This window comes from Aulonocara sp. 'chitande type north' Nkhata Bay, linkage group LG16 (genome assembly GCF_057382095.1).
Source record: "Aulonocara sp. 'chitande type north' Nkhata Bay isolate Kocher_YH1m ecotype deep benthic linkage group LG16, A_spYH_male_GT1.1, whole genome shotgun sequence".
NCBI classification, from domain to species: Eukaryota; Metazoa; Chordata; class Actinopteri; order Cichliformes; family Cichlidae; genus Aulonocara; species Aulonocara sp. 'chitande type north' Nkhata Bay.
Window position 1 is genome coordinate 15,080,010 of NC_141359.1, and position 27,180 is coordinate 15,107,189.

A 27,180-nucleotide genomic window follows, 5' to 3' on the forward strand; every position below is an offset into this window, starting at 1 on the left:
GCAGTAAAGGTGGGGATACTGGCGGGGCAGGTGGGGCCTTTTCTTTGCACACTTCTACTTTGTCATTACTTATAGCCCCATCTCCTGGAATGACAAACCCGAAGTCCTGTCCCATCAGTTCTTACCCTCGGATGCCTCGGCAGAGGAGACTACGATTCTGCCATCCTCCTGTATTGTTGGAACTCTGATGTTGGAGATTGACTCCCTGATCCATAATGTTCAACAGGAGGAACCAGACCAGAGTAACAGACCACCTATAATTTGTTTTTACCATCCTCTGGCTCACATCATCCACTGGGGGCATACAGCCAGGTTCATTTGCTATCTCTGCACTGACCACATGATAACCTTCCTCCGTCTTTTCTGGTGGCCCTCTCTCAAGAAAGATGGCTGGGAATATATGTCTACTTGCCAGGTTTGTCCCAAAAACAAGGCTTCTTGCTCTATACATTTGACCTGTTCCTATGCTCAGGTGACCTTGGTCCCACATACCCCTGGACTTCAGCACCGGCCTTTCCCCCTCAGCATGTAACACAGTCATCCTTACTGTTGTTGACTGGTTTTCTAAAGCAGCCCACTTCATCACCTTACCCAACTGCAATCCACACTGGAGACAGCCTAGCTAATGACCAATCATGTCTTCCAGCTGCATCGGATTCCTTTGGGATATCATGTCGGATGGTGGCCCTCAGTTTACCTGCTGGGTGTGAAAAGATTTTTTTTCTTTGGGTTTCACTCCTCCTGGTACTCCTGCCAGTTTTTCTCTCTCTCCACCTTGGTTCTCTGTCTCCTCTCTCTGCCTATCTGTTTGTGTGCTTTTGTGTGGTTACCGCACCTTTCAAACGTGGGATCCTCTTGGTCCCCACCTTCTGGCCTAGCACATCTGTGGCAATCGACTGACCTGCCCCTCATCTGGATATCAAAAGGCTCCCTTTGTTTTCCTCAAGGAGGATTTGTGAGTGTAAGTTGGAGAGAAAAGTCTGTTTCGTTATCGAGTCTAAAGACTGCTTGGACTGTCGGCTTGGATACTGTGCATAGAGACTGTAGATGTTTTTGTCTTTTTTGAAAGACTGTAAATAAACTCACTGACCTGCATTCTGAGTCTGAGTATGACACACTTTAATACAAAAACTGTGATAAATCATATTATTGAGAGGACATATTGTTGTCAATTAAATCTGATTAGTTAGTTTAGTTTTAGTTAATTTTATTTGCTTATATTAGGTAGCTTTATTAGCTCTAATTATTATTATTATTATTATTATTAAGGAGAACTATTTTTTGTGTTTTGCACTGTGGCCATGATGTGAGATGCATACTTTAACCCTGTTGCGATTTACATATCGAAATATATGTGCTGAATTCATTTTTTAGTCATTAGTTTTAGAACTGGAATTTTGAAATAAAATATGGCTACATCATGAATTCACTGATTCGAATCTATATCCTGATTTTTTTTTCTGGTTTCAGACAACAAGCTTTGTCCTGATTTGTCACCTCACCTGTTTGCGAGCTAAGCCATGGATGATCAAATAAATTAAAAAATTATTTCTTATAAAAGATGCAAAGGACAGCTCATGAGGAAATGTGCTGCTAACAGTATCTGCACTACACTAAGCTACACGTTCCACACTACATTACAGTAAAATACAGTCAGTGCTGTTATTTTACAGTGCACATAGACTAATCTATAACTATGTGGTTTCACACCATAAAAGGTTAAAGCACTGTGCTGTACAGAAGGGGTTAAAGTGGAGGAACAGCGTTCCAGTACATGAGTAATTAAATCTGACAGGTCAATACAGGATCCTGTCAAGTGAGTTCATTTTTTCTCTGCTGCATCTCATTCTTGTGTGGTGTTCCTTCCAGCTGATGGAGTAACTGAGAAAACAATGATATAACAATGATACACCCTCAATGCACTGCTTTTTTCTCCTCACCCCTCTGATACATTCATGGTGGTCAAAGTTGGTTTTGTGGTACTTTATCATCTAGTTAGAGTGAGAATGTTTCTCACACAGCATATGATTTCCTTGTCTTTTCATACAGCTCAACAAATATCAACAAACACAAACCCATTTCCAGTGCAGTTTATAACACTTTGTATCTTGGTAGCTTATTCCAGGGAGACAATAGACATTAATGTAAGAAGGACAGGACAGGAAAGTGAAAGCCAAGGACTGAGCTGAAAGTGACGTTCAATAACCTGGAATTAATGTCTGAAATCATCTTTAAATAGTTTTGGATTTAAAAAAAAAAAAAAATTGGGTATTGGATGTACACATGATACATTGCTTTTTTCTTTCTTAATTTTTTTTATTAGGCCTCTTGTAAATCAAAATGTATGATCATTTTGTATTAGTTTACGCCAAGAGCCATCAAGCAAAGATCAAAGTATATTTAAGGTATCGATGCTGATTAGATTCACTCACCAAGCCTTTTATACTAGCATTATGCTGCATAGAGCTTTTAAAGCCATGACAGCGTATGAAATATTTGCTTGTATCTTGTTGAACTCAACTGGCTAAAGCCACAAAGTGCAGAAAATCAGCAGCACAGGTCAGCTGACCACAGCCTGTACACAAAGTAAAAACTACTGGAGTTTACAATACAAGCTTTTACATTACTTATTTGTAAGTGAATCTTTTCCTCATGCTGCACCACCACAGTGTTCCCCCCTCTGCTAAATTCCACTTTAACCCCTGTGTATGAAATACAGGATTTACGGTATAACAGCGCGAGCTGCTTGCCATTGCACTTTTATTGAGCCCAGTGTAATCAGTAACAGACTCTAAAGAAACAGTCTTTACTAAAATCTAACCACATGTTGTCACATTCAAGCGCTTAAAAGGATGCTAAAGTTGACTTAAATATCCTAACACTATTTAACTTATCATTTAAACTGAAACATTTACATCTGCATGTCTCTCTGCACTAGTCAGAAGTAATTCTTTTATTATACTGTAAAAATGTATGCTGTTTAGGTTTTTTTTTTTTTTTAAAATACTGTTTAGTTTGAGATTTTCTCATAATTTTTTGAAATCACACTTTTACATTACAAACTATATTATTTGTATGTTTTAAAAACAGATGGCTACATGATTTTTTTTTGTACTCTTGATATGGTTGTGAGGAGCTGTGGCACAGTATTATCACTTTTCCTTTCATAAACCACCAAAGAAATGAAAAAAGTCCTCCCTGTGGCATTCAGAGAGTATGATGTCTTATTATCACTGGTATTTAAGAGACTCCTGGGTGATTTGGCTGAAACACCCCCTAAACAAAAATCCATATTTGACCACAACCCTGAAGATTTAACTAAAATGTGTTTTGTTCTTTAACTAAGCAAGTTTCTTGTTAAACTGCTATTTGGAGTTTAAAACTGGAAGACTAAGGGACACAGATTTTTTAATATTTGTATCATACCCCTGAAGCAGATGTGTTCACTTCCTGATAAGTTTTAGTTTCCTGCCAAGACACACTTGTACGCCTCATGATTACCACTCATACCAGTATGATCTGTTGTGCTGTAATCACGCTGGTGAGAGGCAACTTTATAAGCCCAACAAAAAAAAGTAAAACAGTATTGTGGCTGATCTTACCTGGTGAAAGCTTAGGGGAGACTGGTGACTTGGCAGGACCAGGGTTAGGGGTCAGGGCATTGCTGCTGCCTTCTAAGGTTTTGACTCGGGTGCAGGGTGATAGGTGTGGCCCCCCAGGCGTGTGAGCCCCTGTCCCTGAACGCTGTGAAGAGGAACGAGATGAACAAGGGGAGGTGGTCGCTCCTGAACCCGCTGTGCTCATCACACTGGAGTGCTCTGGTGTGTGTCGGCTTATTGCAGACAGGATGCTTTTCCCATTCATCCCTGTACAGATTCACAACAGGGCAAAGGGGGATGGAACAGAAAAGAGAGATTTGAAAAGGGCATTTAGCAGAATAACAACAGTGCTGGATGAGGATGGTGGTTAATTGCAACGAGTAACATGAGCACAGCTGATAACTTCACAACAATAATCCAAATACAAATATCTCAAGTGCCTTATAGGTAAAGGAAGCCGGTAAGATGCTGCATTAAAACCAAATACACTCACAAAGCACCACTGTCATTCACCGAGCTACAGCCAAAAGACCATGAACTCACATCAACACAACATAAAGAAGCAACCACCAAGGGAGCGGGAGGCTACAGCCCGCAGGACTCTTGACCCATTATGATAACATCAATGCAATGATACAAGCTTGTTGTGGTACCTGTAATGGGAGCACAGGCCACTTCGGTCTGAATAGAGATGCCTGCATCGATGGAACGGGCTTCTATGGTCCATCATTGATTTGAGGGGAAAAAGACAGTGGTAGACGCAGCAACAGTGAGTGAACATCAGTGTTGATGGAGACCTCCTGATGCATATACTGTTCAGTATTTAAGAACAAAATCGATTCCCAGAAACCTTATCAAAATAAGAGCCTCATTTTTGGATCTTTAATGAGCACAGAAGTTTAACTGCACAATCAGTGGGTGCAATTAAGAATTCTGTTATATGTTCAGGTAGATATTGTTTCAAATGAGAATGCAACACAGCATCAGAATGCAACATATCACATGCAGTGAAACAGTCTTTATAAAGTTGTCCAAGGAGCATAGACTTGGGCAAATATGACTTTTCTTCTGACACAAATGATGAAGATGAAACGTACCGAAAAAAAAACATGCATAACAATATGAGGCCATACCTGAAATCTAACCAGTACAGTAAGGTTATACCAGTCTACCACCAGGTGGTAGTGCAGGCTCTAACAACTGTGGGACTCTAAACACTGAAGCTGCCACAGACTGTACTCGCCAACCACTAAACTCGGTGATCAACCTCACACAGGTTAGGTTAATGTTATTCATTCATTTTTGCAAATATGATGAAGATAAAGTGAAGTTATTATGCTCAGTTACTGTCACTTGTATGCAGGCTTCCTAAGATGAACTCATGATGCATTTGCTCATGTACACACTGCTTGTTCAGGCCTTTGTACTTTGTACCCCCCAAAGAGGATAAACATGAATATACAAAGGTAAAGAGTAATTCCTTCACCCACACAAGAATACCTACTTTGAGAATCCTAAATGACCAACAATGTGTACCATGTTCTGCATGTCCTTCATTTTTTTTCCTAATTTTATAGTATTTTACCTATTTATTTGACCTTTTTATGTCTGTGTATGTCATGAATTTTTCAGTTAGTTTGTTTTATTTTAAGGTTATTTCTCATGTAGTCTATTGCTTTTGAGTTTCCTACCTTTGTTGTTTTCCCATCCTAATTTCTGATTTCGTGTCTGATTTTTTTTCTCTCCTTTTATTAAAGTATTAACTCTTTTTGCCTTTATAAGTTTATCAACTTGGTATCTTCTTGTCTCCTGATGTTTGGTTTATCAATCATCTTTTAGGACTTTCATTGTTGTTGATAGTCTGATTTCACTACCACCCTTCTGTGAAGCTAAGATACACGACACACACGTAATATGAGATTTTATTCTAAAGTAAATGGTAATGATCTTTTAATTTTCCTATCAAATGTGAAAATATGCTGCCTTTGACAGCTGAAAATTAGGATGGACATTTCCCAAAGTATTTTACGGGTAGATAAAAACTAGCTGTCCTGACTGTATCTCATGGGCATGCTACTTGTAAGACTCATCGTTCAGGCTGCACACAGCGAAACAGCCAAACTCCCACTGTTACCTGGAAGCAAGTATACCAGAGGCTTTAGGGTCCATGTGGAAAACAAATAAGACTGATAGCAACATTTGCTGTACTGCCATTTCTGCATTTTCAGACCATTACAAAAGACTAAAAGGATGACACAAAGACAGGCAGATGACAGGCAACCTCGGCCTGTGGACTGAGTCACAGCGCTGGGACTCACAGCTCCAATGCCACTACCCAAAGTGACATTCTCTCACTCACATTTTGCCTCTCTGCACTTGTTGCCTCTTACTTTTACAAGCTTTATAGCACATAAATAGACTTCTAATTCAGCAGTCCATCTGTCTCTTCAGCTGCTCTGCAGTCAGACGGGCAGATCTTGGTGCCTAGGCCCACGCAGCACTTACATGGCGGCAACGAGGCAGAAAGTGTTTACATACTGCGCAGAGGACAGAGTAAGTGACCCGCTGTGTCCCGTAGATGTCTGTGCTCGTGTGTGCTTTTCCCCTTATCAGTGTGAAGTTAGTTTTGCGTCAGTGTTCATCTGTGCATTTTTGTTAACTGAGAACTTTTAAATATAGCCTAATTTGCAGATCGACAATGTGACTGGCGAGCCTCTCTGTCTGACCTTGTAATATTTCTTTTGTCGCTGACGTCTTTAGTGTTAATTGAGCAACTGTTGTGATGTTTGTCAGATGGCATACCGTTATAAAGAGTACTACATCCCTATCTTCTCCTTTTCTCACTGGATATTTACCCAACAAGAGATTCTCAAATGACTGAATGATCAAATGCTTTGAACTCTGACATAATTGAACAACTACAGCTGATGACCATCTGACCACTGGTCAAATTTCAGCAAACATGGCTACTTCGAAACCTCTCTTCACTTGCTTGATGTTAACTCTATACAGTAATCTTGGCTGTAAACCTAAAAAAGGAAACTAAACAACCTGGTCTGACTTTCATATCATTGTCAATCTCTCTGTGGAGTCTATATTGTCATAGTATTGGTGTTAAACATGTTTGATAAAAGTTACAGCTAGGACTTAAAAATCTCTTTAAAAAGCGCTGTGAGCCTGAACAGGCCATAGGCTTAAAAAAATCTTATACAAAATCAGCTTAACACGACAGAACAGTCAGTCAGAAAGTGAACATCTGCTGACTGCCCTCACAGCTGATTCAATAACAATAACCTAACTAACCTGTGCGAGGTTGATCATGGAGTTTAGTGGCTGGCGAGTACAGAAGTCAGGTTTGTGCATTGTGTTTCCACAGGAGTGCTTTTTGATGCAAGGGATCATGCTACTTTCTAGTAATGGATACAGAATGGGTGTGCCACTAGAATCCATCACAAGAGATGACTGATATGTGTTCTCCCTGTCCTACAGCCTCCCATTAACATGCAGGCATCTAGCTACTGGCTGGACAAGGACAGTCTCATGGGCTGTCGGTTCCCATATTTTAAATTGGACCAACATGGCGGCTCAGCTTTCTCTTATACTGTGAAACTTGTTCACTGAATTAAATGAAAACATGAAAGGTATTTTTTTTAAAAAGGTATGGAAGTAGCGAATCTCTCTTTACTTTAAACTGAAAGTGGCTAGCTTAAAGGTTTTGGGGTTTTTACACAGGATGGTCAATCATGATGTAACCCCTGATAAAGTTGCCTTGATGTACAGTTGTAGTTGTCTTGAGCACACAAAGAGTCACAAAGTGCCAAAACCACAGACTGAATATGAAGATGTACAATAGGAAAGCTCCCATACAGTAAGGCCAAAATATCTTGATTGTACCCTGGTTTCAGTTTGTATCAGAGGTCATATGCTCTGCCCTTTCTGTTAGTGAGCAGGGCATGAATCAAACTACAACATATTTAGTAAACACATACACATGAAAAATAGTTAAAGTATTGTTTTCATTTGTATATAAGAATGATAAAAGAATGTTTCTCTACCCAAGCTTGTCATTTATTGTCATCAGTTTCAAACTATAACTGTCCTAACTGAGGTAAATATGAACCCGTGCAGGGGTTTTAACAATGTATTCCATGGTGATGGTGACCTCATAGGCGAGTGCTGCGAAAGTACCTTCAAAAACAAGATATGAAGGATCACATCAGTGTTTTAACATGTGAGAAGATGGTTCCCTTCACCAATAAAGAGAAAAAAGAAAACACAATCAATATCTCATTTAAAAGCGGTGTCTTGAGATATGACCTCAAGACACCTCTCCTGAACTGAATCAGGGATCTGATACAAGAAAACGTGGATAAATATGGCGATTTATTATAGCTATTGTCAGAGTTAGTTATTGTCTGCAGAGTAGACATGCAAACCTGAATGGAACAGCTGACAATGAGCAATAGTTGGTTATAAGCTAACATTATGGTGGCTAATGTTAGGCTTGAGTATCCTAAAATTTGCCATTTCCCTCTGATAAACAGTTTGTTTACATTCTCACCCAGTTAGCCAGCCTGTGTCTGTCCAACCAATCAGGGAGCTCCTTACAGAAAGCCGCGTGGCTAATTTGCATTGCTTCGGTATTTCAGAAATGAGAAAGCTAATCCAATAGCTAATATAATAGCTAATCCGTGAGCTAACAGGAAAGGTAAATGGGGAGTGAGGAGTGGAATCGCCATTTTAAATGTCAGAAATAAATGTTTGATTTTTAATCCATTTACTTATGTCTCTTTTTTAAATTGTGTTTTAAAAACAATTTTGAAAATCAGTTTTTTAATTGGAATTCGAAAATGGTTTTTGAAAGGAGGTTTTTATTTAGAGTTTAATTCTTTTTTTGTGAAATTCTTTTTTGATTTGAAGTTTTTTTTTAAATGGATTAATCATTCATTTTGAAATATAGTGTTTTTATTTTAAAGCGTTTTGTCAGCGTTTATCTCGTTAAAATGACGTTAACATCATAACCGCATTAACGTGGCAAATAACAGTTAGTGAGTTAAGATAAGATAAGATAAGATAACCTTTATTAGTCCCACACGTGGGAAATTTGTTTTGTCACAGCAGGAAGTGGACAGTGCAAAAGTTATGAGGCAAAAATTAGAATACAATAAGAATAAATACAGTACACAACTGTACAGAATAGAATAAAATAAAATACTATATACAGTAGAATAAAATAAAATAAATATACAATAAGATAAAAATAGAATACAAATACAAATACTATATAAGTAGTTAGTGCAGATCGCCCCGTGCGTGGGGCTGCACGCCGTCAACGCGTTAGCGCAGTTAGCTCGTTAATGCGTTTGCATCGTGCAGCCCCACGCACGGGGCGATCCGCGTTAACCTGCTAACGGAGATTTGCCACGTTAATTCAGTTATGGCGTTAACGTCATTTTAACGAGATTAATGCTGACAGCACTATTTTAAATTAAATTTTTAAATAATAAATTACTTTATTTTATTCATTCAAACATTACTAATTTAAATATGACTTCGTAAATGAATTTAAAAATGCATAATTTGTTCTACAATTCAATATTCAAGCATAAAATTCTTTATTTCGATGTGTGTGGCTCTTGTGGTCCTCCATACCCGATATCCTGAGCTCCACCGACTCATCACAACTTTTACAGTGTCCTCTACAGTAACTACACATGGAGACCCGGCATATTGATAACTGAGGTAAATACTGGATTTAAAGCCTACACTCAGTGGCCAGAGTTCCTTGTCCGGTCTATAAGTCTGACGTCATTCGCCATTTCCAGGTCAAAACTCCGCTTCAGGCACAATTAATACTTAATAATAATAAACAATTAATAAGTCAAATTAATACTGTTGCATCACAGTTACAAACTGTGTAAATTCTTTTATCTTTAATAAAATGATGAGTGTGCCTGCTCTACCAGGTGTAAAAATTAAGTTTAACATCCACGAAAACAGAATTTATTAAGTTTAATGGAGTTCGAAGTCAGCAGAGAGTTAGCTTGCTAGTTTCAATCTAAACATGATGTACCATGTTCTGACTGAGGGACTTCCGAAAAATTAAAACGTACAGCTCTGCTATCACTTCCAACAGAAATGAAGACAGAAAAGTAAACAGCAGTGACCTTTGTACGGTTACTGAAGTTGGCCTAGCTGGTATATAATGATGCGCTACGTGGTGGCTAGCTGCACAGCTATGTTAGCATAATATGAACACAGTGAAGCTGGAGGATGAACGCTAACTTCTTTCCACTCGATAAAAGTTAACGTGAGGGTTCCCGATGGTTAGGGACAAATGCAATTGCACAGCAGGATGCTGTAAACGGACCAAACTTCAGTCAGGAGAACAACTTAGATAATCCATCCACAATACGAGGTTAGTCATTAATTTACTGCTGCAGGGACTGGGCTGTAGTTACTTCGTATGGTTTCAAAAACTGAGCTTTAAAATGTGTTTGCCGATGAATAGTGGAAATAACAACCAAGAGAGAAAGTGATCAGAAAGTGATCACCGATTAACTCTAACAAGATGCAAAGCATTACAACATGTTAAAAACACAACAGCCTCAATAAACACAGAGTAGTTTGGACCCAAAAGCAGGGTTCATACATCATCACTTAACAACCGGATGTTGTCCACTGCAGCTAGAATTATAAACTTGAATTAGACAGGGTAAGAAAACATAACTCTGTTCACAGCAATCTGCAATCTACTGACAAATAGTGGTGAGATTTTACAAACTAATGCTAATGTTAAAGCTAGACAGCCAAAAGCACAACCAGTTTAGGAAGTAGAAAGGTAACTAATTCGTAGCTATGAAGGAAGCTAGCTAATGAACTACACATCATTAGAATGGTGTGTCCTCCAACCTGAAGCAGTGCATATATGTATATATTATTTGCTCTATTTGGTTAGGTTTAGGGATATGGCAGCTTTATTATGTTTGGAAACAGGTCAAGGTTTTGATTCAAATAATAACATATATGGCATCATGGTCACAATTATATAATTATCCTCAGCCTTGACCTCCTATGGTTGATCTGATATCCTCGTGTTGGTGTTGTTCCCAGATCATCATACTAAATGTTGTTCCAGGATCAACATTGCAAGTGACCAATCAGAATGTTGTGACGTCATACTTTTGCGACTTCGGGAAAAACCGGCGTAAAACGAAAAACTGTACTTAAGCTGCGTAAAACCGCCTCTGTCCGCCGATCAATGGACCCTGACCCTGACCCTTTAATAAACAGTAAGCAGAATTGATATTGTCCTTGCAACATTGGAATTTCATAAATGCACGAATGGCTTGGCGCGCAAAGGAATAACGTCACAACAATGTGATTGGTCACTTGCAATGTTGAACCTGGAACAACATTTTCATGATGGTCTGGGAACAACACCAACACGAGGATATCAGATCATCCGACCTCCTATATCTGCACAGTTTGTTACCCTGTGTTACCTCTAATAATGTAACAGTATTACCCAACTTCCCACATCCATTCCCACTAGATGCGTGGGGTGAATATTACTGGGATGAGTATTATTTAAGACAACAACACAAGCAGCCTACCCAATAAGCTCGTTCCTGCCCGAGACTGGTCTGGAGAACAGCCTCCCGTCTTGCTCTTGAAGGAAGTAAAGAGATGTTGACAAAGCTCTTCTGGTATGTCATTCTCCAAATAAGTCACCATGAAGAGCTGGAAGCCCTCATAGTCAATAGGCTGCATGAGAAAGGAAAGGGCAAAGATGTTAACAGACTTACTGATGGACATGTATACACCAATACCACCACCCATGGACAGAAAATGTGATGGGGTTTCCAGCTTTAGTTGATCTGACCTGAAATGAGAGTCCACAGTCGTGATTTGGAGTGCCATGCCAGTATTTTCTTAAACAGTTCAATGTAAATGTGGTATCAACTGACCATCACATCTTTAAGCTTAGTAATGACTGAATGGATGTACTAGAAGCTGCATCCAGAAAAAAAACCCATTTGAGCTTGGAGGCCCAATGGCTTTAAAAAGAATGTAAAGAAAGATATATATACACAAAAAATATACACAGTAAAACATGTAATAGTCACATTGCTGAATACAGAAATGTTATGTTGTGTCATGTTAATGTACACACACACACACCCACAGCTTCCCCTGATACAGCAATATGATGGGTACATACTAGCACTGAACTCAACAGCCCCATGGCCTTTTCCCCTGGCTGTGTAACAGATCATCTGCAGCGGTAAGAGCGTGGTCATGTTATGTTAGTGGACAGAATGTGCATGCAGTCTGCTGACACAGACACCACACAGCATGCAGAGCCCACCGGGCTGAGGCTTACTTGGTTGAGAACGTCTTGCTTCTGTTTAACATTTGGAACAATAAAGAGGAAATGGGGAGGGAGGAAGGAGGAAGAGTGAGGGAGGAGTGGGTAAAAGAAGAAAAGGAATTAGCTTGTTCGTGTGAATCTTCAGTGGCGATGGTAGTGATGCTTTCTGACTAGGACAACTTTGGCAACATTGGTGTACCATCAAGCAGGAAGTCAGGCTGAAAAAATGACAAAAGGAGGTACGGTCTACTGGAAAAGGTCACGGCAACCATGGGCAGAGTTTGTGCGAGTGACAATGGCATTTTTTAGAAAAAAATGGTTGTAAAAATAACTATATAATCAGCTTTTGTACTACTCATCAAATGAAAACATTACATTTTTAAGTTTGCATTAACAAGCTTCTTAACAGGTAGTCTCATTGAGGTCAAGATCTGTTTTTAAGAGAGACATGTATACAGAAAAAAGACACCCAGCTATGTAATAAAACCAATCATACATGATCACAAATAAAGAAAAAGTCTTTCAACTCTTCAAAATTTTTCAGTGAAATCAGATAGTCAAGTTTCATAGTTTTTGCAACTTTTAACTAACTAAGTAACAGCAAAGGATTTAAATCAAGATTTTCCAAGTTCAGTGTGAGTGTGAGGTACAGCTAATGTTAAGGGGTCCTGTGATCTGATATTTTAAGTACTATGTTTAAATTCAGTCAAGGAACAGAGGTATGCAGGCAATCTTTGCAGTTGAGCCTTGTAAATAAACATCATGCAATGCTCCTTGATTCACTAGGGCAGGCATTCCCAGGGATGGGAATTTCCATACCAGAAAATCCCATGGGGCACACTGAGCCTTAAATCTTCATTCTTATCAAAATACAGGAGAAAATGATGTATTTCCTTAAAAAAACACATAAACCAAACATTAGCCAATAGTGGCTAAGATAAGATAAAGTGACAGCCATCAGTGGCCACACTGTTGGCTATCAGTTGCAAATGTTACCCACTCGTATGCAACGCGTTAAAGCCTATTGCCTATTTATGCAGACAAAATTGTATAGTGATTTATGTTTATATAAAAATCCAATCTTTGGGTGTAATTTTCTTGTTTCTATAGATTTGCCAAATCAGTGGCATATAAAATAGTGTCTGCATAAAAATGTACATTACAGTTTTGGGTAACACTGATAACATTGTTTGCGTACACGGTGAAAAGAAGAAGTCAAAAAAGATCTACCTGTGTGTTTTTTCTCATAAAATGCCACAATCTACTGAATCGAATGTTTTTGATGGATCTATCAAAAGTGCAGCACAATACTGATGATCAAGCATTTCCATACTATTGTTACGTACACACACACTGCAGGCATTGTTCTGCGACATGATCTAAAACCTGTCTGCTATCACTGTAAAATGTTATACACTTTAATTGCCCATTATCTAGGGCTTTAGGACTAAACAGTTTTAAATAGGGTGGTAATTAGTTAATAATAATAATAATAATGGATTGCATTTATATAGCGCTTTTCGGGGCCCTCAAAGCGCTTTACAATTCCACTATTCATTCACTCTCACATTCATACACTGGTGGAGGCAGCTACGGTTGTAGCCACAGCTGCCCTGGGGCAGACTGACAGAAGCGAGGCTGCCATATCGCGCCATCGGCCCCTCTGGCCCTCTTCCATAGTTAAGTGACTAGGGTCATTACTTTTATCGAGTAGTAAGACCTGTGCAGCTTTCCATATTTAAAAAAAATTGGCTGTAGAAAGTGTTAAATTACAAATAAGAGTTATAAGTCTAGCGATCAGATCAGCACTGAGGTGGAGGAGGGATGGATCACCAAGTTTACTGTAGGCGTCCCTATGATTTATCAAGTCAAAAGAGAATTTGTTTTCAGTTTTGTATATCTGGTGGACAACATATAGAATTAAAGATGCTTTTGTACACAACCAGTGCTTATAAAACTAATTCCAAGTCAAGCTGAATTGATGATTTAAATCTATATGACTTCTAGTTGTAAAACTGATTTTCAAAACAGTTTTTTTGAAGCAGGTGAATCAAGTGGACAACGTTGCAAAGATATGAAGGAGATGTTACAAAGATGTTTCAAAGATATAATATATATAATATATATAAACTAGATTTTGGCTTACAATAGTCTAATACAGTAACATATGTGTAAGATTTGGACAATAACATGACAGATGGTTTTTGGCAGCTTTATGAGATGACTGAGAACTAAGGGTTGAAATGTTATTTTATCAAAAAAAAAAAAGAAGTAGAAGGGGTTTATCAAGGATATTGTTAAAAATTGGGCAGAAAAGATAAAATGCCTGATTGTTTTCAAGAGTTTTCAGGATGCTGTCTATTGATCTTTACACGTTTTTTTTTTTTTTAAAGCAAAACCACTTGGTCTAGAATTTGGGCAAGGCATCTGAGGAAATCATCTGTTCATAATAGTTATTTTACTCATATATACTGTACTGCTGAAAAACCCTATATAAGACGGAAAAACTAGCGTATTTCTTGGAGAGTTGTCAACTGCTTCTATTAGTTAAAACAATGTTGTTCAGTGATGACGAGTGTCCGTACTTGAAAGGTTGATCATTCTGTCGACCAAGCTTGGTGTCACAGGCTGGGTCTCTGGGTCTTATTTTGTAATTTTGAAGTTCTCATTTTAGTTTGGTGATTATAAGTTTGTGTGTTATTCTTATTTCGGGTTTAGTGGAGGTTTAGGTTAACGATTACTTATCAGCTGTCTCCTTGGTTTCTGTGTGTCGTTCCTTGTCTAGACTGTCATGTGTTTTAGGTCTGTTAAGCTTGTGTTGTCATGTGTAAGTCTCCATGTTTCCTATTTTATTTTGAAAAGGGTCTTGTGTTCTGTGTTCATGTGGTTAGTTTTACTCCCCCCTGTTTCATTCGAGTCAGCTGTGTCCTCATGTGTCTCCACTTCCCCTGGTCACCTCATGTGTGTATTAAAGTCCTCAGTCTTCGTGTGCTCAGCATTGTGTTGTATGTGGATCTTACCCTTGTTGTAGAAATCCTAGTCCAGTTCATAGTGTCTTAGTTGAATCATAGTTTCACAGTCTAGTTTGTTTTCTCGCTTTGATTTATGTTTCATGTATATCAGCCGAAATAAAGGCTCGCCATTTGTTAGTATTAATTCTGTTCCTTCGCCTGTGTCCGCACCTGGGTCCTCCATACACACTCCACCGTGACACTTGGCTCTAATCCAGCATAGGTGCTATCAGAAAACAGCAATTGAGACTGCAAATTAAGGAGTCTGCACCTCAGAATGGAGAGAAAAAAGGTTTTATGACAATTGTTTAGTTGGGACAGGGTCGGGATCTTGTGCTTTGCAATTTCGCAATGGTCCTCAAACTTGTGCAGAGAGCAGACATTATGTTGTTTCAAACTGACACAAATTTTGTGTGAAGGATCATTACTAATGATGAGTTGGTTCTCCAGTGAAGCCTCGGCAGTTTTCCACAGTTTTCAGATGAGTCGATAGTTTCCAGGCCTGGATGCAGAATTTCAGGTAATGAACGAGGCCGGAAGCAAGCCTGTGTTTTTTGGTTTGTTTTTGATTTGTCTTCAGGCAACTTTATTCCCAAAACTGGAAATCAAAATGAAGGATCGCCATTTTGACACACACGAGGAGATCCAGCACTCCTCACAGAGGCACAAGTACAAAGGGTCCATAACAGGACTTCTGCATTGGGATCTAAAAATAGCAGCTGGACTCAAAACGTTTTGATAACCTCTTATAAGGGCTCCCATCACTACCAAAGCTGTCTGTCATATTCTTCTTAGTGGGTTGTTTAAGAGTTCTGTTTCAATAATAATAATAATAATAATAATAATAATAATAATAATAATAAACAAAAAAGTAAATACAAGTAAAACTAGCAAATATATTAAGGTTGTACAGAATTTAGTATGTTCTAAAATAGTAGAAAGTACAATTGATTCTTTTCACTTTGAAGACAGACACACTTTTAAAATGCTTCTGTTCTGCAGGTTTGGAGCTGCTGTAACTGATGCCCATCGGAGAAGAGCACACAGTGGTAAGGATCCGTCCTCAGCTCAACACTGCTAACCTAACCCTGAGAGCTCCCAAATCCTGCCAGGCATTATTCATATCACTCGCTTCTCCTTATTTGGCCAAAAACACTGCAAGGCTTTAATCCGGTGTCCATCGTGTAGCACAGCAGATTCAGTCAAATATGCTCATGTGCACACATACCACAGAACGTACTTTATATGAAATCAGGACATACAAAAAGCTGCTTTTCATAGGTTGATACAGTGCTTTGAATCGAAGTACCTCCAGATGCATTTGCAAAAATTCTCATCCCTCTGGGAAACACTTTTTCCCGAGAGCAACTACAGGCTGTTCTCTGTGTGAGCGAGCTCACGGCTGCTGAACTGTAAATATCTCCCAAATGACACTTTTACATGCTCCATTTAATCTTCTTCTTCTTTTTCTTCTTTTAGCCCGTCTGTCAAATGCTTTGATTGACTTTGCTTATGCATCACTGTTCCATCCACAGCTATCATTTTTGATCAGCTCTAAGCACCTGAGCAGAGAACTGCTGGGCCAGGCATGAATGAAGAACCTGCCCCAGAACTACTAGCGCGTGCTAAACAAGCAAATTCTAAGGTGTGCTTTTATAAGTTAACTACTAGAAGTTGCAAGAACAGCTAAAAAATCTTCATAAAGTAAAAAGTGAGCTGGGTTTGAGCCTGCCCCAGATCGTTTCCTGCGTGTCATTCCATCACACTCTCTCGAACAGCTTTCCTGTCTACTCTCTCCACTGTGCCGTCAAATAAAGGCTTAAAATGCCAAAAATAGAATCTAAAAAAAGAATAGCGAGTGGTTCTTTGATTGGATACAGTTGCTAGACCCTGATACTGCTGCTTAAAGCAGTCACTTAAACAGAGGAAAAAAGAGCACCACAAAAGCAGGATTTGTTCATATCTACTTATAACAAATAAAAGACTGCCTGCAATAAAAGTTTACCACCTCTGTGAAGTGGAGAAAAGCCCCAGCTAGCTTCCTCATGGAAGAAAAAAAACTGACTTTACAGCAGCCACAAATCCATCCATTCCTTTCTATTTCTATTTCCAGATTCAGGGTCTCAGGAGCCAAAGTCCACCATGGACAGGTAGCCAGTTTGACACAGAGTTGACAGAGAGAGAGATACAGCAGGCAAAATAAGTACTGAACACATCACCAGTTTTTTAAGTAAATATATTTCCTTTTTTCTTTTTTTTTATCTTTTTTTTTTTTTTGCCTGTCCCGTTTGGCTCTTTTGCCATCAGAATTGTTGTCTAAAGGCAAAGAAAGATGCCCAACGGATTTACTTTACCAAATTGACCATCCCAGCCTTGCTGTAATGGTCCATTTGATTCACCTTTTATTGTTTATTTTATTTTCACTTACTGAATATGGGACAGACTTCACTGGGGGAAAGAAGGGGAGAAAGAAAGAGGGAAAGAGAAACAGCTGAGAAGAGGGACGGGGGAGAAGGGCAAAAAACAAAAACCAACAGAATGAGCAGAAAAAAGAAAAAAAAGAAGAAGAAAAAAAGAAAAAAAATGCATATATCAATCACCTGGGTCACCTGCTGAGAAAGAAAAAAGAAAACAAGTAAATATATTTCCAAAGGTGCTATTGACATGAAATTCTCACCAGATGTCAGTAACAACCTATCCAATCCACACATGCAAAGAAATCAAACCATATATTCATTCATTAGTAGTTTAAATTCTTCTGTAACCAATCTCATTATTATGTTTGCAACATTAAAGTTGCAAAGGTCTCGAGAGAGCTCATTGGTTGTACCCATCGTGAGAGGTTTCTTGTGTGATACGTTGGTAATGAGACACCTTTTTATAGGCCATCAGTTGGGACTAAGCCAGCTGATATTAATTAGCACTGCAAGATTTTTTTCTAATTAATTTCTAATTGATAGTGTATGGTGTCTTGATTTCCATGCTTTTTTCACGTATTCAATACTTTTTCCCTGTGTCATTTCTGATTATTGCACATAAGTTATGGACATCTATGGTTTGATTTCTTTGCATGAGTGGTTTGGATGGGTTGTTACCAAAATCTGGTGAGATGTCAAGGAGCTTTAGAAATATATTTCCTTAGAAAATTGGTGCCATGTTCAATACTCAGTACTTATTTTACTGGCTGTAGAACAGCGGTCCTCAACCTTGGCGCCATGGACCAGTTTAATGTCAGACAACATTTTCACGGACCGGCCTTTTAATACAACAAAATAAAATGATACGACCAAGACAAAAACTGTGGTATTTTGTTAATATAATAATAAACATGAATTCGCTGTGTAATTGTGTAACTTTATTAGCAGCGTCCTCCAGAAATGCGCCAACAACACTGAGAGTAACATCCTCCTCTCTGCCCCTTAATGCACTCTGGTCGCTATGGTAACGTGTAAATATTACTTTCAAAATAAAACACTCCTACAACACGGGAAAAGACCCAGGGAAACCGAGTTAATGATGAAAACCCTCAAAACCATAAATTTCACACCCGAGCCTCAACTCTCGCGGCCCGGTAGCAAACGAATCAAGGACCGGTACCGGTCCGTGGCCCGGGGGTTGGGGACTGCTGCTGTAGAAGAACATTCACACCTACAGCCAATTTAGAGTCACCTATGAACACACACAGAGACACAGGGAAAACATCCTGTGAACACTCTGTAAATCACAAATATTAGATATATTTTTCAAAAACATAGTGAGAACAGGCAACAATGACTGGTTCCTAAAAATAAAGATAACACTTTCTACAAGCTGTCAACACCAACTAAGCCCAGCTGGAAGTGACCCAGTCTGTCTGGTTTTGATCAGCCAGCACATCCAAATCACATCAACCTGACAATCATGAAGTGCACACCCAACTTAAACATTTTAAGCACATAAATAATTCGCATGTCTCAAAAACAGCTCTCCAAACATTTGCACTGTTTCATTGAAACCTTGGCCAACAAACAAAGTGCATAGAGCAAAGGCATGACCCCACTGTCATGACAGATGCTTATAGAGACTGCGCCTGTTGTTAAAAGAAATCTGTGGGTGTGATGTTCAGTCTTTGTTTCTCAGTCACTCATCAGTCACTGAGAATGATAGGGCGATATTTATTTGTTTGCTATGTGTCAGTCATTTTTCATTATTATTATTATCAGTGTAAAAATTCCGGACCACACTTTGGCTAAAAATAAAAGCTCAATAAAAACAATGAGTGAGTGGGAAGAAAGAAAGGTCTACTTCCTGAGTGGATTCCACAACAGCTAGCTTGATGCAGCGATGACTCATTGGGGGTTATGCGCACACGCACAGACACACATGCACAAGCGCACACACACTGATGGATGGCAGATGCAGGGCTAGAGTCGTCACGGTGGCGCCAGGTGACAACGGGGTCTCAGAAAGCCCACGTGAACATTAAGTCTGGTTCTGTGGCGCCAAATGTCCAGCCAGGCTGTTAGTTGTGTCATCGCAAATACTGAGGACAATCGTACAGCCAAGTGGAGGTGATAATGAACAGAGTAAGAAAGAAAAATGAGGCTCTCATATGAGAATATAAAGGTGGCAGGGAGAGGCTGAACATCACATGAGAACATAGATTTAATGAACATCAGTTGATTACCTTCACCAGTCCTCCACTCCGACGTATAAAATTAGCCCTAAGCCATATGAAATGTTAAACCATGACTCTAACCTAAATAGCTGTCTGATGCATAAGAATAGGAGATCACGAACAACAATAACAACTAACCCTTTAATATTATGACATAGCTTTTGTTAAGATTTAGTTCAGAATACAGGCACAAAAATAATTCTTTAACTAAATACACTGGAGCTCTAATTGTACTTTTTTACGATTAGAGGCTTTTTGTAAAAACAAAAGACCAAAAAAGACCATCGTACAAAAATAAATAAACAGAATGTCAGTGACGTAGTGACTCATTGTCAGGGTCCCCGAGCAGTTATGGACTTATGTTATATTATATGTATTTTTGGTGTTGCTGCCCCTCTTCTCCATGCTTGCACATATGTGTGTGTGTGTACGGATGCAGGTGTTTCTGTGAACACCGGTTTACAGGCGCCTTCAGGCCTGGTGGGTGTGGCCCTGCTAGGGGACTGGCCACACCCGAAGCTCCTGCCACACACCTGCTGCTGATCAGGGCTCGTCGGGGGAGCTACTTAGGAGAGTCTTGGAGCTCCCACCGACGCGGAATCATTGCGTGAGACTCCACGTTAGTCATCCAGTTTAGGTTTAGTCTTTGAGTGCATGCCTGCTATAGTTAAGTGTCCTAACAGCTGCCGCTATCGTTTCCTGCAGGAGGAGCGTGGGAAGCCTAAAGAGCAGTGAGCACCGGGAGTGCAGACACACGGGAGCAGAGAGCACAAGGAGGACACGACACGGGAGTCTGGGGAAAGCACGGGGATTTATTGTTGTTTGGTTCCATACACTGTAAATAAACGCACTGCTTATACACAGAGCTCCGCGCCTGGGTCCTCCTTCCCTCACCTTCCCCACGGTTGGCCATCGTCAACCGTGACACTCATCCTGTTCACAGTTTATCTCAACGCAAAAACGACAAATGTGAAATTGAGTACAATTTGGGTGAAGACTCGTTTAGGTGAACATTGTGCACAAATCCCAAAAGTTTGATTCTGTTGGGAGAGACGTTTCGTCACTCATTCAGTTTCTCCAACTGAAAATACTACATCCGGGGGAACAGAATCAACCTGTTGGGATTTACTTAACTGGGTGATTCAGCATGGATCAAGACGTTGTGCACAAATGATTAAATTCTGACCAGCATGAGCTTACTGGTCATGTGTCTGAAGCAAACACAAAGTGTTTTGTCAGCTCATCCATCCACCCCGGCATCCTCCCGTTTCTGAATATGTGACTTTAAAACTACTCAACTACTCCTGTCTCAATTGCTTTGAACATGAGAAGGCATTGTGACTTTTCAGAGTGGCTTAAGAAATGAACTACTGGTTCTCATAAGTTGTCTCATGTGCAATTTTTATAAAGGAACAAATAGCATACCACATAAAACATATGCCATGTGTTGTGTAAACCCATTTAAAGGTTTTAATGTGCCATTTTAAAACTTTAAATGACACTTCAAATGTTATTTCTACAATATGCCAATTTTCTGACATTAGTCTGAAGTCTGTAAGGTTTTAATAGTTCGCCTAAAAAAATCTAACTGTTATACCCACGTATGTAAAAGTACATTTATTCTTAACACGCTTTTTGTGTATGAGACGTGTTGTGACATGCAGAGGGTTGGTGTGACAGGACATACAGAGGCCACAGGTTTGTATGACAGAAGAGGATGCTGGGGATAAGGTGAGATGGAGGCACATGATCTGCTGTGGTGGCTCCTAAAGGGAGCAGCCAAAGGAAGATTTGATACTTTGTATGTGTACAAATTCTGATGTAAGTGGAAGTACTATCTCCAAATATATACAGATCGGCTGATTATGACATTATAGCATTGATAAATTAAAGCCTAAATGTTATTCCTTTGTATAGTTACAGTTTATTATTCAAGACAGCTCATGGTGATGTGCAGCTGAAATACAACAACCTGTAATCTGTTATCGTCTTCTGTGCATATCAGGTAAATGAGTTATAAAACCTGTATTCTGGGTTCTTTAGTACCTATAAACATGTTCTTATGGAGCTGCCCTCTGCTGTTCATCGGTTGAACCATCAGTCTATGTGCTTCCATCACTTATGATTACAGTACAGCATCATTAAAGTACAAGTCATGATTCAGTAGCCTGTAGAACACCTTTGCCATGACTGTTCTTGTATAACTTTATCAGTCCAGAATGGGAATTCTGGCCCGTTCTGCCACAGCACTTAAGTCAGATTGAGGTCCGGACTTTGGCTGTTTGTTTTAAAGCTTCAATTCTTTTCCTTTTCAATCGTTCTGCTGTTGATTTCTGGTGTGTTTGCATAACCCAGTTTCAGCCAAGCTTTAGTTTTGGGACAGATGGCTTTACATTAGACTTTAGAATACGTTGGTACACACAGGATTCATCATTAACTTAATAACTGCAAAGTGACCAGGTTCTGTGGCTGCAAAACAAACCCAAATCATCACCTCTCCATCACCGTGATTGACAGCTGGTGTGAGGTGTTTACACTGTGCTTGGTTTTTGCCAAACATGGTGCTGTGCGTTCTCATATAAACTGTTCCAGAAGTCTTGTGCTTCTGCTTAGATGCTGTTCCTTTTAGAGAGAATTCACTAAAAAGAACATGCCCATCTAAACAAGCCGTCTGTTCCTGCTCTGCAACTTTAATGTTTAACACTTAACTTTACCCGTCAGAGTATGGATTCGCAGAACACCCGTACATGCATTCCGTTACGCCCCAACACTGATGCTGGGCAATAACTCAGTGAACAAAGAAATGTGACTTAATCCTAAGAACAGTGGCGTGTGCAGCGGGGTGGCCTGCCCCTCCCCCCGCCCCCACCAGACTGGCCACCCCAGGTGCCACCCCGAAGCTAAAACAATAAAATTCAATCAAATATCAAATGTACGATTATGTTTCCACAGTAAAGCCTAGATATCCGAGTGTACGTGAATGCAGCATTGGCTTCTGCACTATGAGCATCACATTAGCAAAGGTAGGAGAGCCAAGCAGGAAAGACGCACTGCAGAAAACAATTTTTCGGCAAAAGAAAATGAGGACAGAATAAATGTCCCGGTAAGTAATATTAAGTTTGTTGAGTTTAGTAAACTTATTAGAAATTAGAATACCAAGGAAAAAATAACACTTAAAGAATTATTGCAACCCTCGAATATTTCAGACAGTACTGGGGGAGCTAGCATAAGAGTTATGAGTTATAAGATATAATCCAAGTTGTAACATTTGGTTGCAGGTTAACATAGCTGGACTGGCCATCGGGCATACCGGTGGGCTGATGACTTTTTTTTTTTGTAAAGGCATGAACAGTGAGAGGTGGTGGATTGGCCAGATGCTGGCCGATGTGTAAAAAATAACTCAGTTGTTTGGTGGTGGCTATGGCGGGGCTTCCACAGAGGCCAGCAGGTGGATGAGGGAAGGGGAGGCAGGAGGAGCAGAGACCCGAGGCGGCCACCGGTCCGAGTGTCAGGTGAACTGAACGTCAGGTAAGAAGTTATGACCTGCAGTCTATCTGGGTCAGATATAAACTAAGTTTGGGTGGAGTTTATTTTTGTTGTGCTGACTTTTTACAGTCAGTTACAATAACTCGTACTGCGTGCTAGCTAGCATGATGGAGTTTCTATACAGCTGGGTGGGTGCTATGATGTTTCTGATAGTGAACTTTATTTTATTCATAAGGTTAGTAGAGTTGCCAACGGCTCCTTAAAAAATGGAATGGTCCCTCATTCAGAGAAAATATTACACGTTTCGTGTTGAGCTGAGAAGAGACGCAGTTTGTCCCGTACTTTAGCTATAATGAAAAAAAGACACAAAGCTGGATTTATTCTGTCTTTATGCTGCACAGCTGCCTCTTCTTCTCTCATTCTCTCCCCCTCCCTCTCCTGTTCCTACTTCAATCATGAAACTGATCAATGATCAGCTGATCGGCTTTTCTCTCGCGTTTGTTTATCGCCCACTTTGCGCCAGAAAGAGGAAACCAGCTGATGTCGTGCTAAACAACAGCAGCACGTTTAAGCTTGATCAGCTGTTGTTAGAATGTATTTAATATTAATTTCTAGTATCAGCTGATGTTTGCTGGAGCCACAGCTGTAAAGCTGCTGGTCATGATGTCTGTTTAGATATGTGGTGAGAGGGAAACATGAAGATGAAACCAGGAGATGTCCTTACTGAATCATCAGAGCTGAACAGGTGATGGAGAAACAGGTTTACCTTTTAGGTGACATGAATGAGTTGAAGGGAAGTTATGAACTGTTTCTGAGAGACAAATAACACCAGGATCCTTTTTTATGTAGCTGACAGCTGGTAACTGTGCAGGGGCGGGTCTAGCAAAGTTTTGCCAGGGGGCCAGGTAGGGCATTAACAGGGAGAGGGGGCACAAAGAAATACTTTTCTTTCTTATTCTCATTTAAAATATCTAGCTTTTATTAAATAATTATCTGAATCTTACGAACAAAGTTTTTATCTGACGTAAAATGTATAGAAATCATACATATACCAAAAAGACTGTACATCACTGTCACAACAGCATTTGTTTTCATTCAAAGGCTTTATAGCTTTAATACCTGGTGGGCTGGTCTGTAGTGAAAATGCCCGATTTTTTTGTCCCAGTCCAGCCCTGCAGGTTAATACTGGCAGTGTCACCATGCCAGCTGACTGTATTTCATCATCAGCCAGTGTTGTTCTTTATACATCAATATTACCATAGTTTACCATGAGGCAGCATAGAAAGTATTTACTTGCTTTCAGGTTTTATTCAAATGTTAGTCTTTTCATTTGTTTCCCCACTTTTTCCCTGTTTCAAAATCAAACACCAGTTTGTGAGAAGATTGTCTTCTTTTTTTTTAATAGGCAGATAAAGTTTTGCATTGGCATTGGCTAATTGTTAAAAATGTTATAAAAATTTTAATATTCAAAAATGTTTTTGCCCAAAACATATGTGCACTATATGTCAGTAAAAATACTATGCAAATATTGCTGTCCTTGAATGCTGAATAAACACTGACAAAGCACTGATTGTATCTCTTGTACTTTATCAACGCAGTATCTAAAAACTTTACAACCTAACGGTTGGTAGGATTTTTTTTTAACATTATCTGCCAATTACATCTGTCACCCTTCTCCAAATCTGTGCCGCTACCTGGCCCCCCCAACAAAAATTTTCTAGACATGCCACTGCCTAAGAAATATAGTAGTGCTGTTCAAAGCCCAGACGATGATATAAACATTTTTCCACCAAAAGCCGCAGACACAGGAGTCTACAATACAGCTGGGAGCTGATCTGCTGACATCAGGTGGCAGGTAGTGATGCATTTCGGGCTGTGTTTAAACACAGATAATCATCCTAAATTTGGGGCTGACCTAGCATTTCGAAGACTCATAGAACCCTGAGTTAGAGGAACTTAACAAGCACCTGAATAATGAGGCTGATTCTGTTTTTGTTAGTGTGCAGGAAAGAGTCAGAATATCAAGCAGAAAGGGACAAAAAGATCAAAGTGCAAGAAGAATAATGGAGCAGGGAATTGTGCTGCAGACACACCTGCTCTGGATTGTATTTGGAAAGGACTCCTCCACCATGAAACTCCTCCAGCACATCCTTCAGCTTCTTTGTGGAGTCTGAAGAGGCAAGAGAAAAACTGAGTAAACACTCCACACAGAGCAATGTATTTTACTTTGACTCACATACATCTTAGCCGAAATGAGGATACAAAAAATAAATAAACATGATACAACTCATAAATAAATTCCCAGATAAACACTCTCATCTGTAAGAAGGCGCTCTGGATCAGTTAAGCTGGTGAGTCAGCCTTGTTAAAAGGGGAAAGGGACATTGCGTAGTTCTCACTTTTTGATGCAAATCCTTTATACGCACACACTAAATGCCTTTGTGCAGAATACTGACCTCATCCCACAGCCATCTATCTAATAATTAGAAAGACCAAATATACATGTGTGCATGAAAACCACAGGACCACCATCACCGCAACACATACACAACAGGGCCGCTGTAGCTCAGGAGGTAGAGCAGGTCACCTACTGATCGGAAGGTTGGTGGTTCGATCCCTGGCTCCTCCAGTCTGCATGTCAAGTGTCCTTGGGCAAGATACTAACCCGAATTTGCTCTCCGATGCGTCCATCAGAGTATGAATGCGTATGAATGTCGTTAGAAAGCACTATGTATAGATAAAGTGGGTGTGATTGGGTGAATTAGGCATGTTTTATACAGCGCTTTAAGTACTCCGTGAGTACGGTGGCCCCTAGAGACAAAGCACGTACAATCTCCAAAACACTTGCAAATTCCAAAACACATGCAAACTCCAAAACACTTGCAAACTAAAGAACACATGCAAACTCCAAAACACATGCAAAATCCAAAACACTTGCAAACTAAAAAACACATGCAAACTCCAAAACACGTACAAACTCCAAAACACGTACAAACTCCAAAACACTTGCAAAATCCAAACACGTACAAACTCCAAAACACTTGCAAAATCCAAAACACGTACAAACTAAAAAACACGTACAAACTCCAAAACACGTACAAACTCCAAAACACTTGCAAACTCAAAAACACATGCAAATTCCAAAACACAACGGAAGTGCTCCAGGACGCTAGGGGCAGTGTTGAGCTTTTGTTACCTAGTAACTACACAAGCCAGGAAGTACCAATGACCGGATTTGGGGTCTGCAGCCTTAAAGGCCGCATTTTAAGGCCGATTACGTCACAGCGACAAGAGAAGGCTTTCCCAATTCAAAGGCTGCTCGAAATGCGGCCCTCAAATGCGTCCATAATTTCCCTGAATTTTAAGGATGGGTCGGTGTAGCCTTCATGGCCCAACATATCCCAGACTTCATAGTGCGGTGGTGGTGTGGATAATTTTGCCGAAAAAAAACGGTGGAAGCGGAGCGGAGGAAGAGTAAACTTTCAGAAGTAAGTACTGAATATTATGTCACTTATTTATGCGCAAATATTTTTTTAATGAAGAACATTAAACCATTATTGTTGGCCACATGTCGGGAAAGTTATGTGACATTAGTGATGTCTGTACTTTCAGAATTAACTTGGTTTTAAAGCCTTTACTTTAAAAAAATATATATAGTCGACCTTAATCTTACAGAGAATGTGATGATTTTATGGATAATTAAAGTCAGTCATATATCCACAAACACAACAAGCTGAAAGTCAGTGATGCTGCTCGGTTTGCAGTCCTGAATATCACAGCACAAGCAGGATTCACTGCACTGTTAATGTTAGCTATGTTATATTGCTGCCTCTGTTCGGTGGTGTCGAGCCAAACGGACTTTAACGTGTGTTTGAACAGCTGACGGTTCACTCGTTAAGCTGAAAGAAAGATGCTTTAATCGCAGGAGTCACACATGTGTCCACTGTACCATCTGGGAACTCCTCTTGTTTCGTAATAACACAAACACTAAATCCTCCTTCTTTTGTGCTGTTTTGTAGCAGTGTATACACCTGAGACTGTCACCTGTCTGTC

General features: G+C 39.7%; 1 protein-coding gene across 5 annotated transcripts in view; it reads right to left on the reverse strand.

The window, feature by feature from the left end:
• The window catches only part of dgkg (diacylglycerol kinase, gamma), a 159,913-nt gene that overhangs the window by 102,966 nt on the left and 29,767 nt on the right, over positions 1-27,180 (reverse strand). For 2 of the 5 annotated variants that reach the window (XM_086268001.1, XM_086268000.1), the window contains exons 3-7: positions 25,221-25,297; positions 11,986-12,006; positions 11,216-11,366; positions 4,253-4,315; positions 3,603-3,866 (exon numbers count right to left, since the gene is read on the reverse strand). In XM_086268001.1, coding sequence (XP_086124127.1) covers positions 3,603-3,866; positions 4,253-4,315; positions 11,216-11,366; positions 11,986-12,006; positions 25,221-25,297 — 576 coding nt within the window. The remainder of the gene's footprint in view (positions 1-3,602; positions 3,867-4,252; positions 4,316-11,215; positions 11,367-11,985; positions 12,007-25,220; positions 25,298-27,180) is intronic. The other 3 variants (XM_086268002.1, XM_086268003.1, XM_086268004.1) reach the window with 3 other exon arrangements.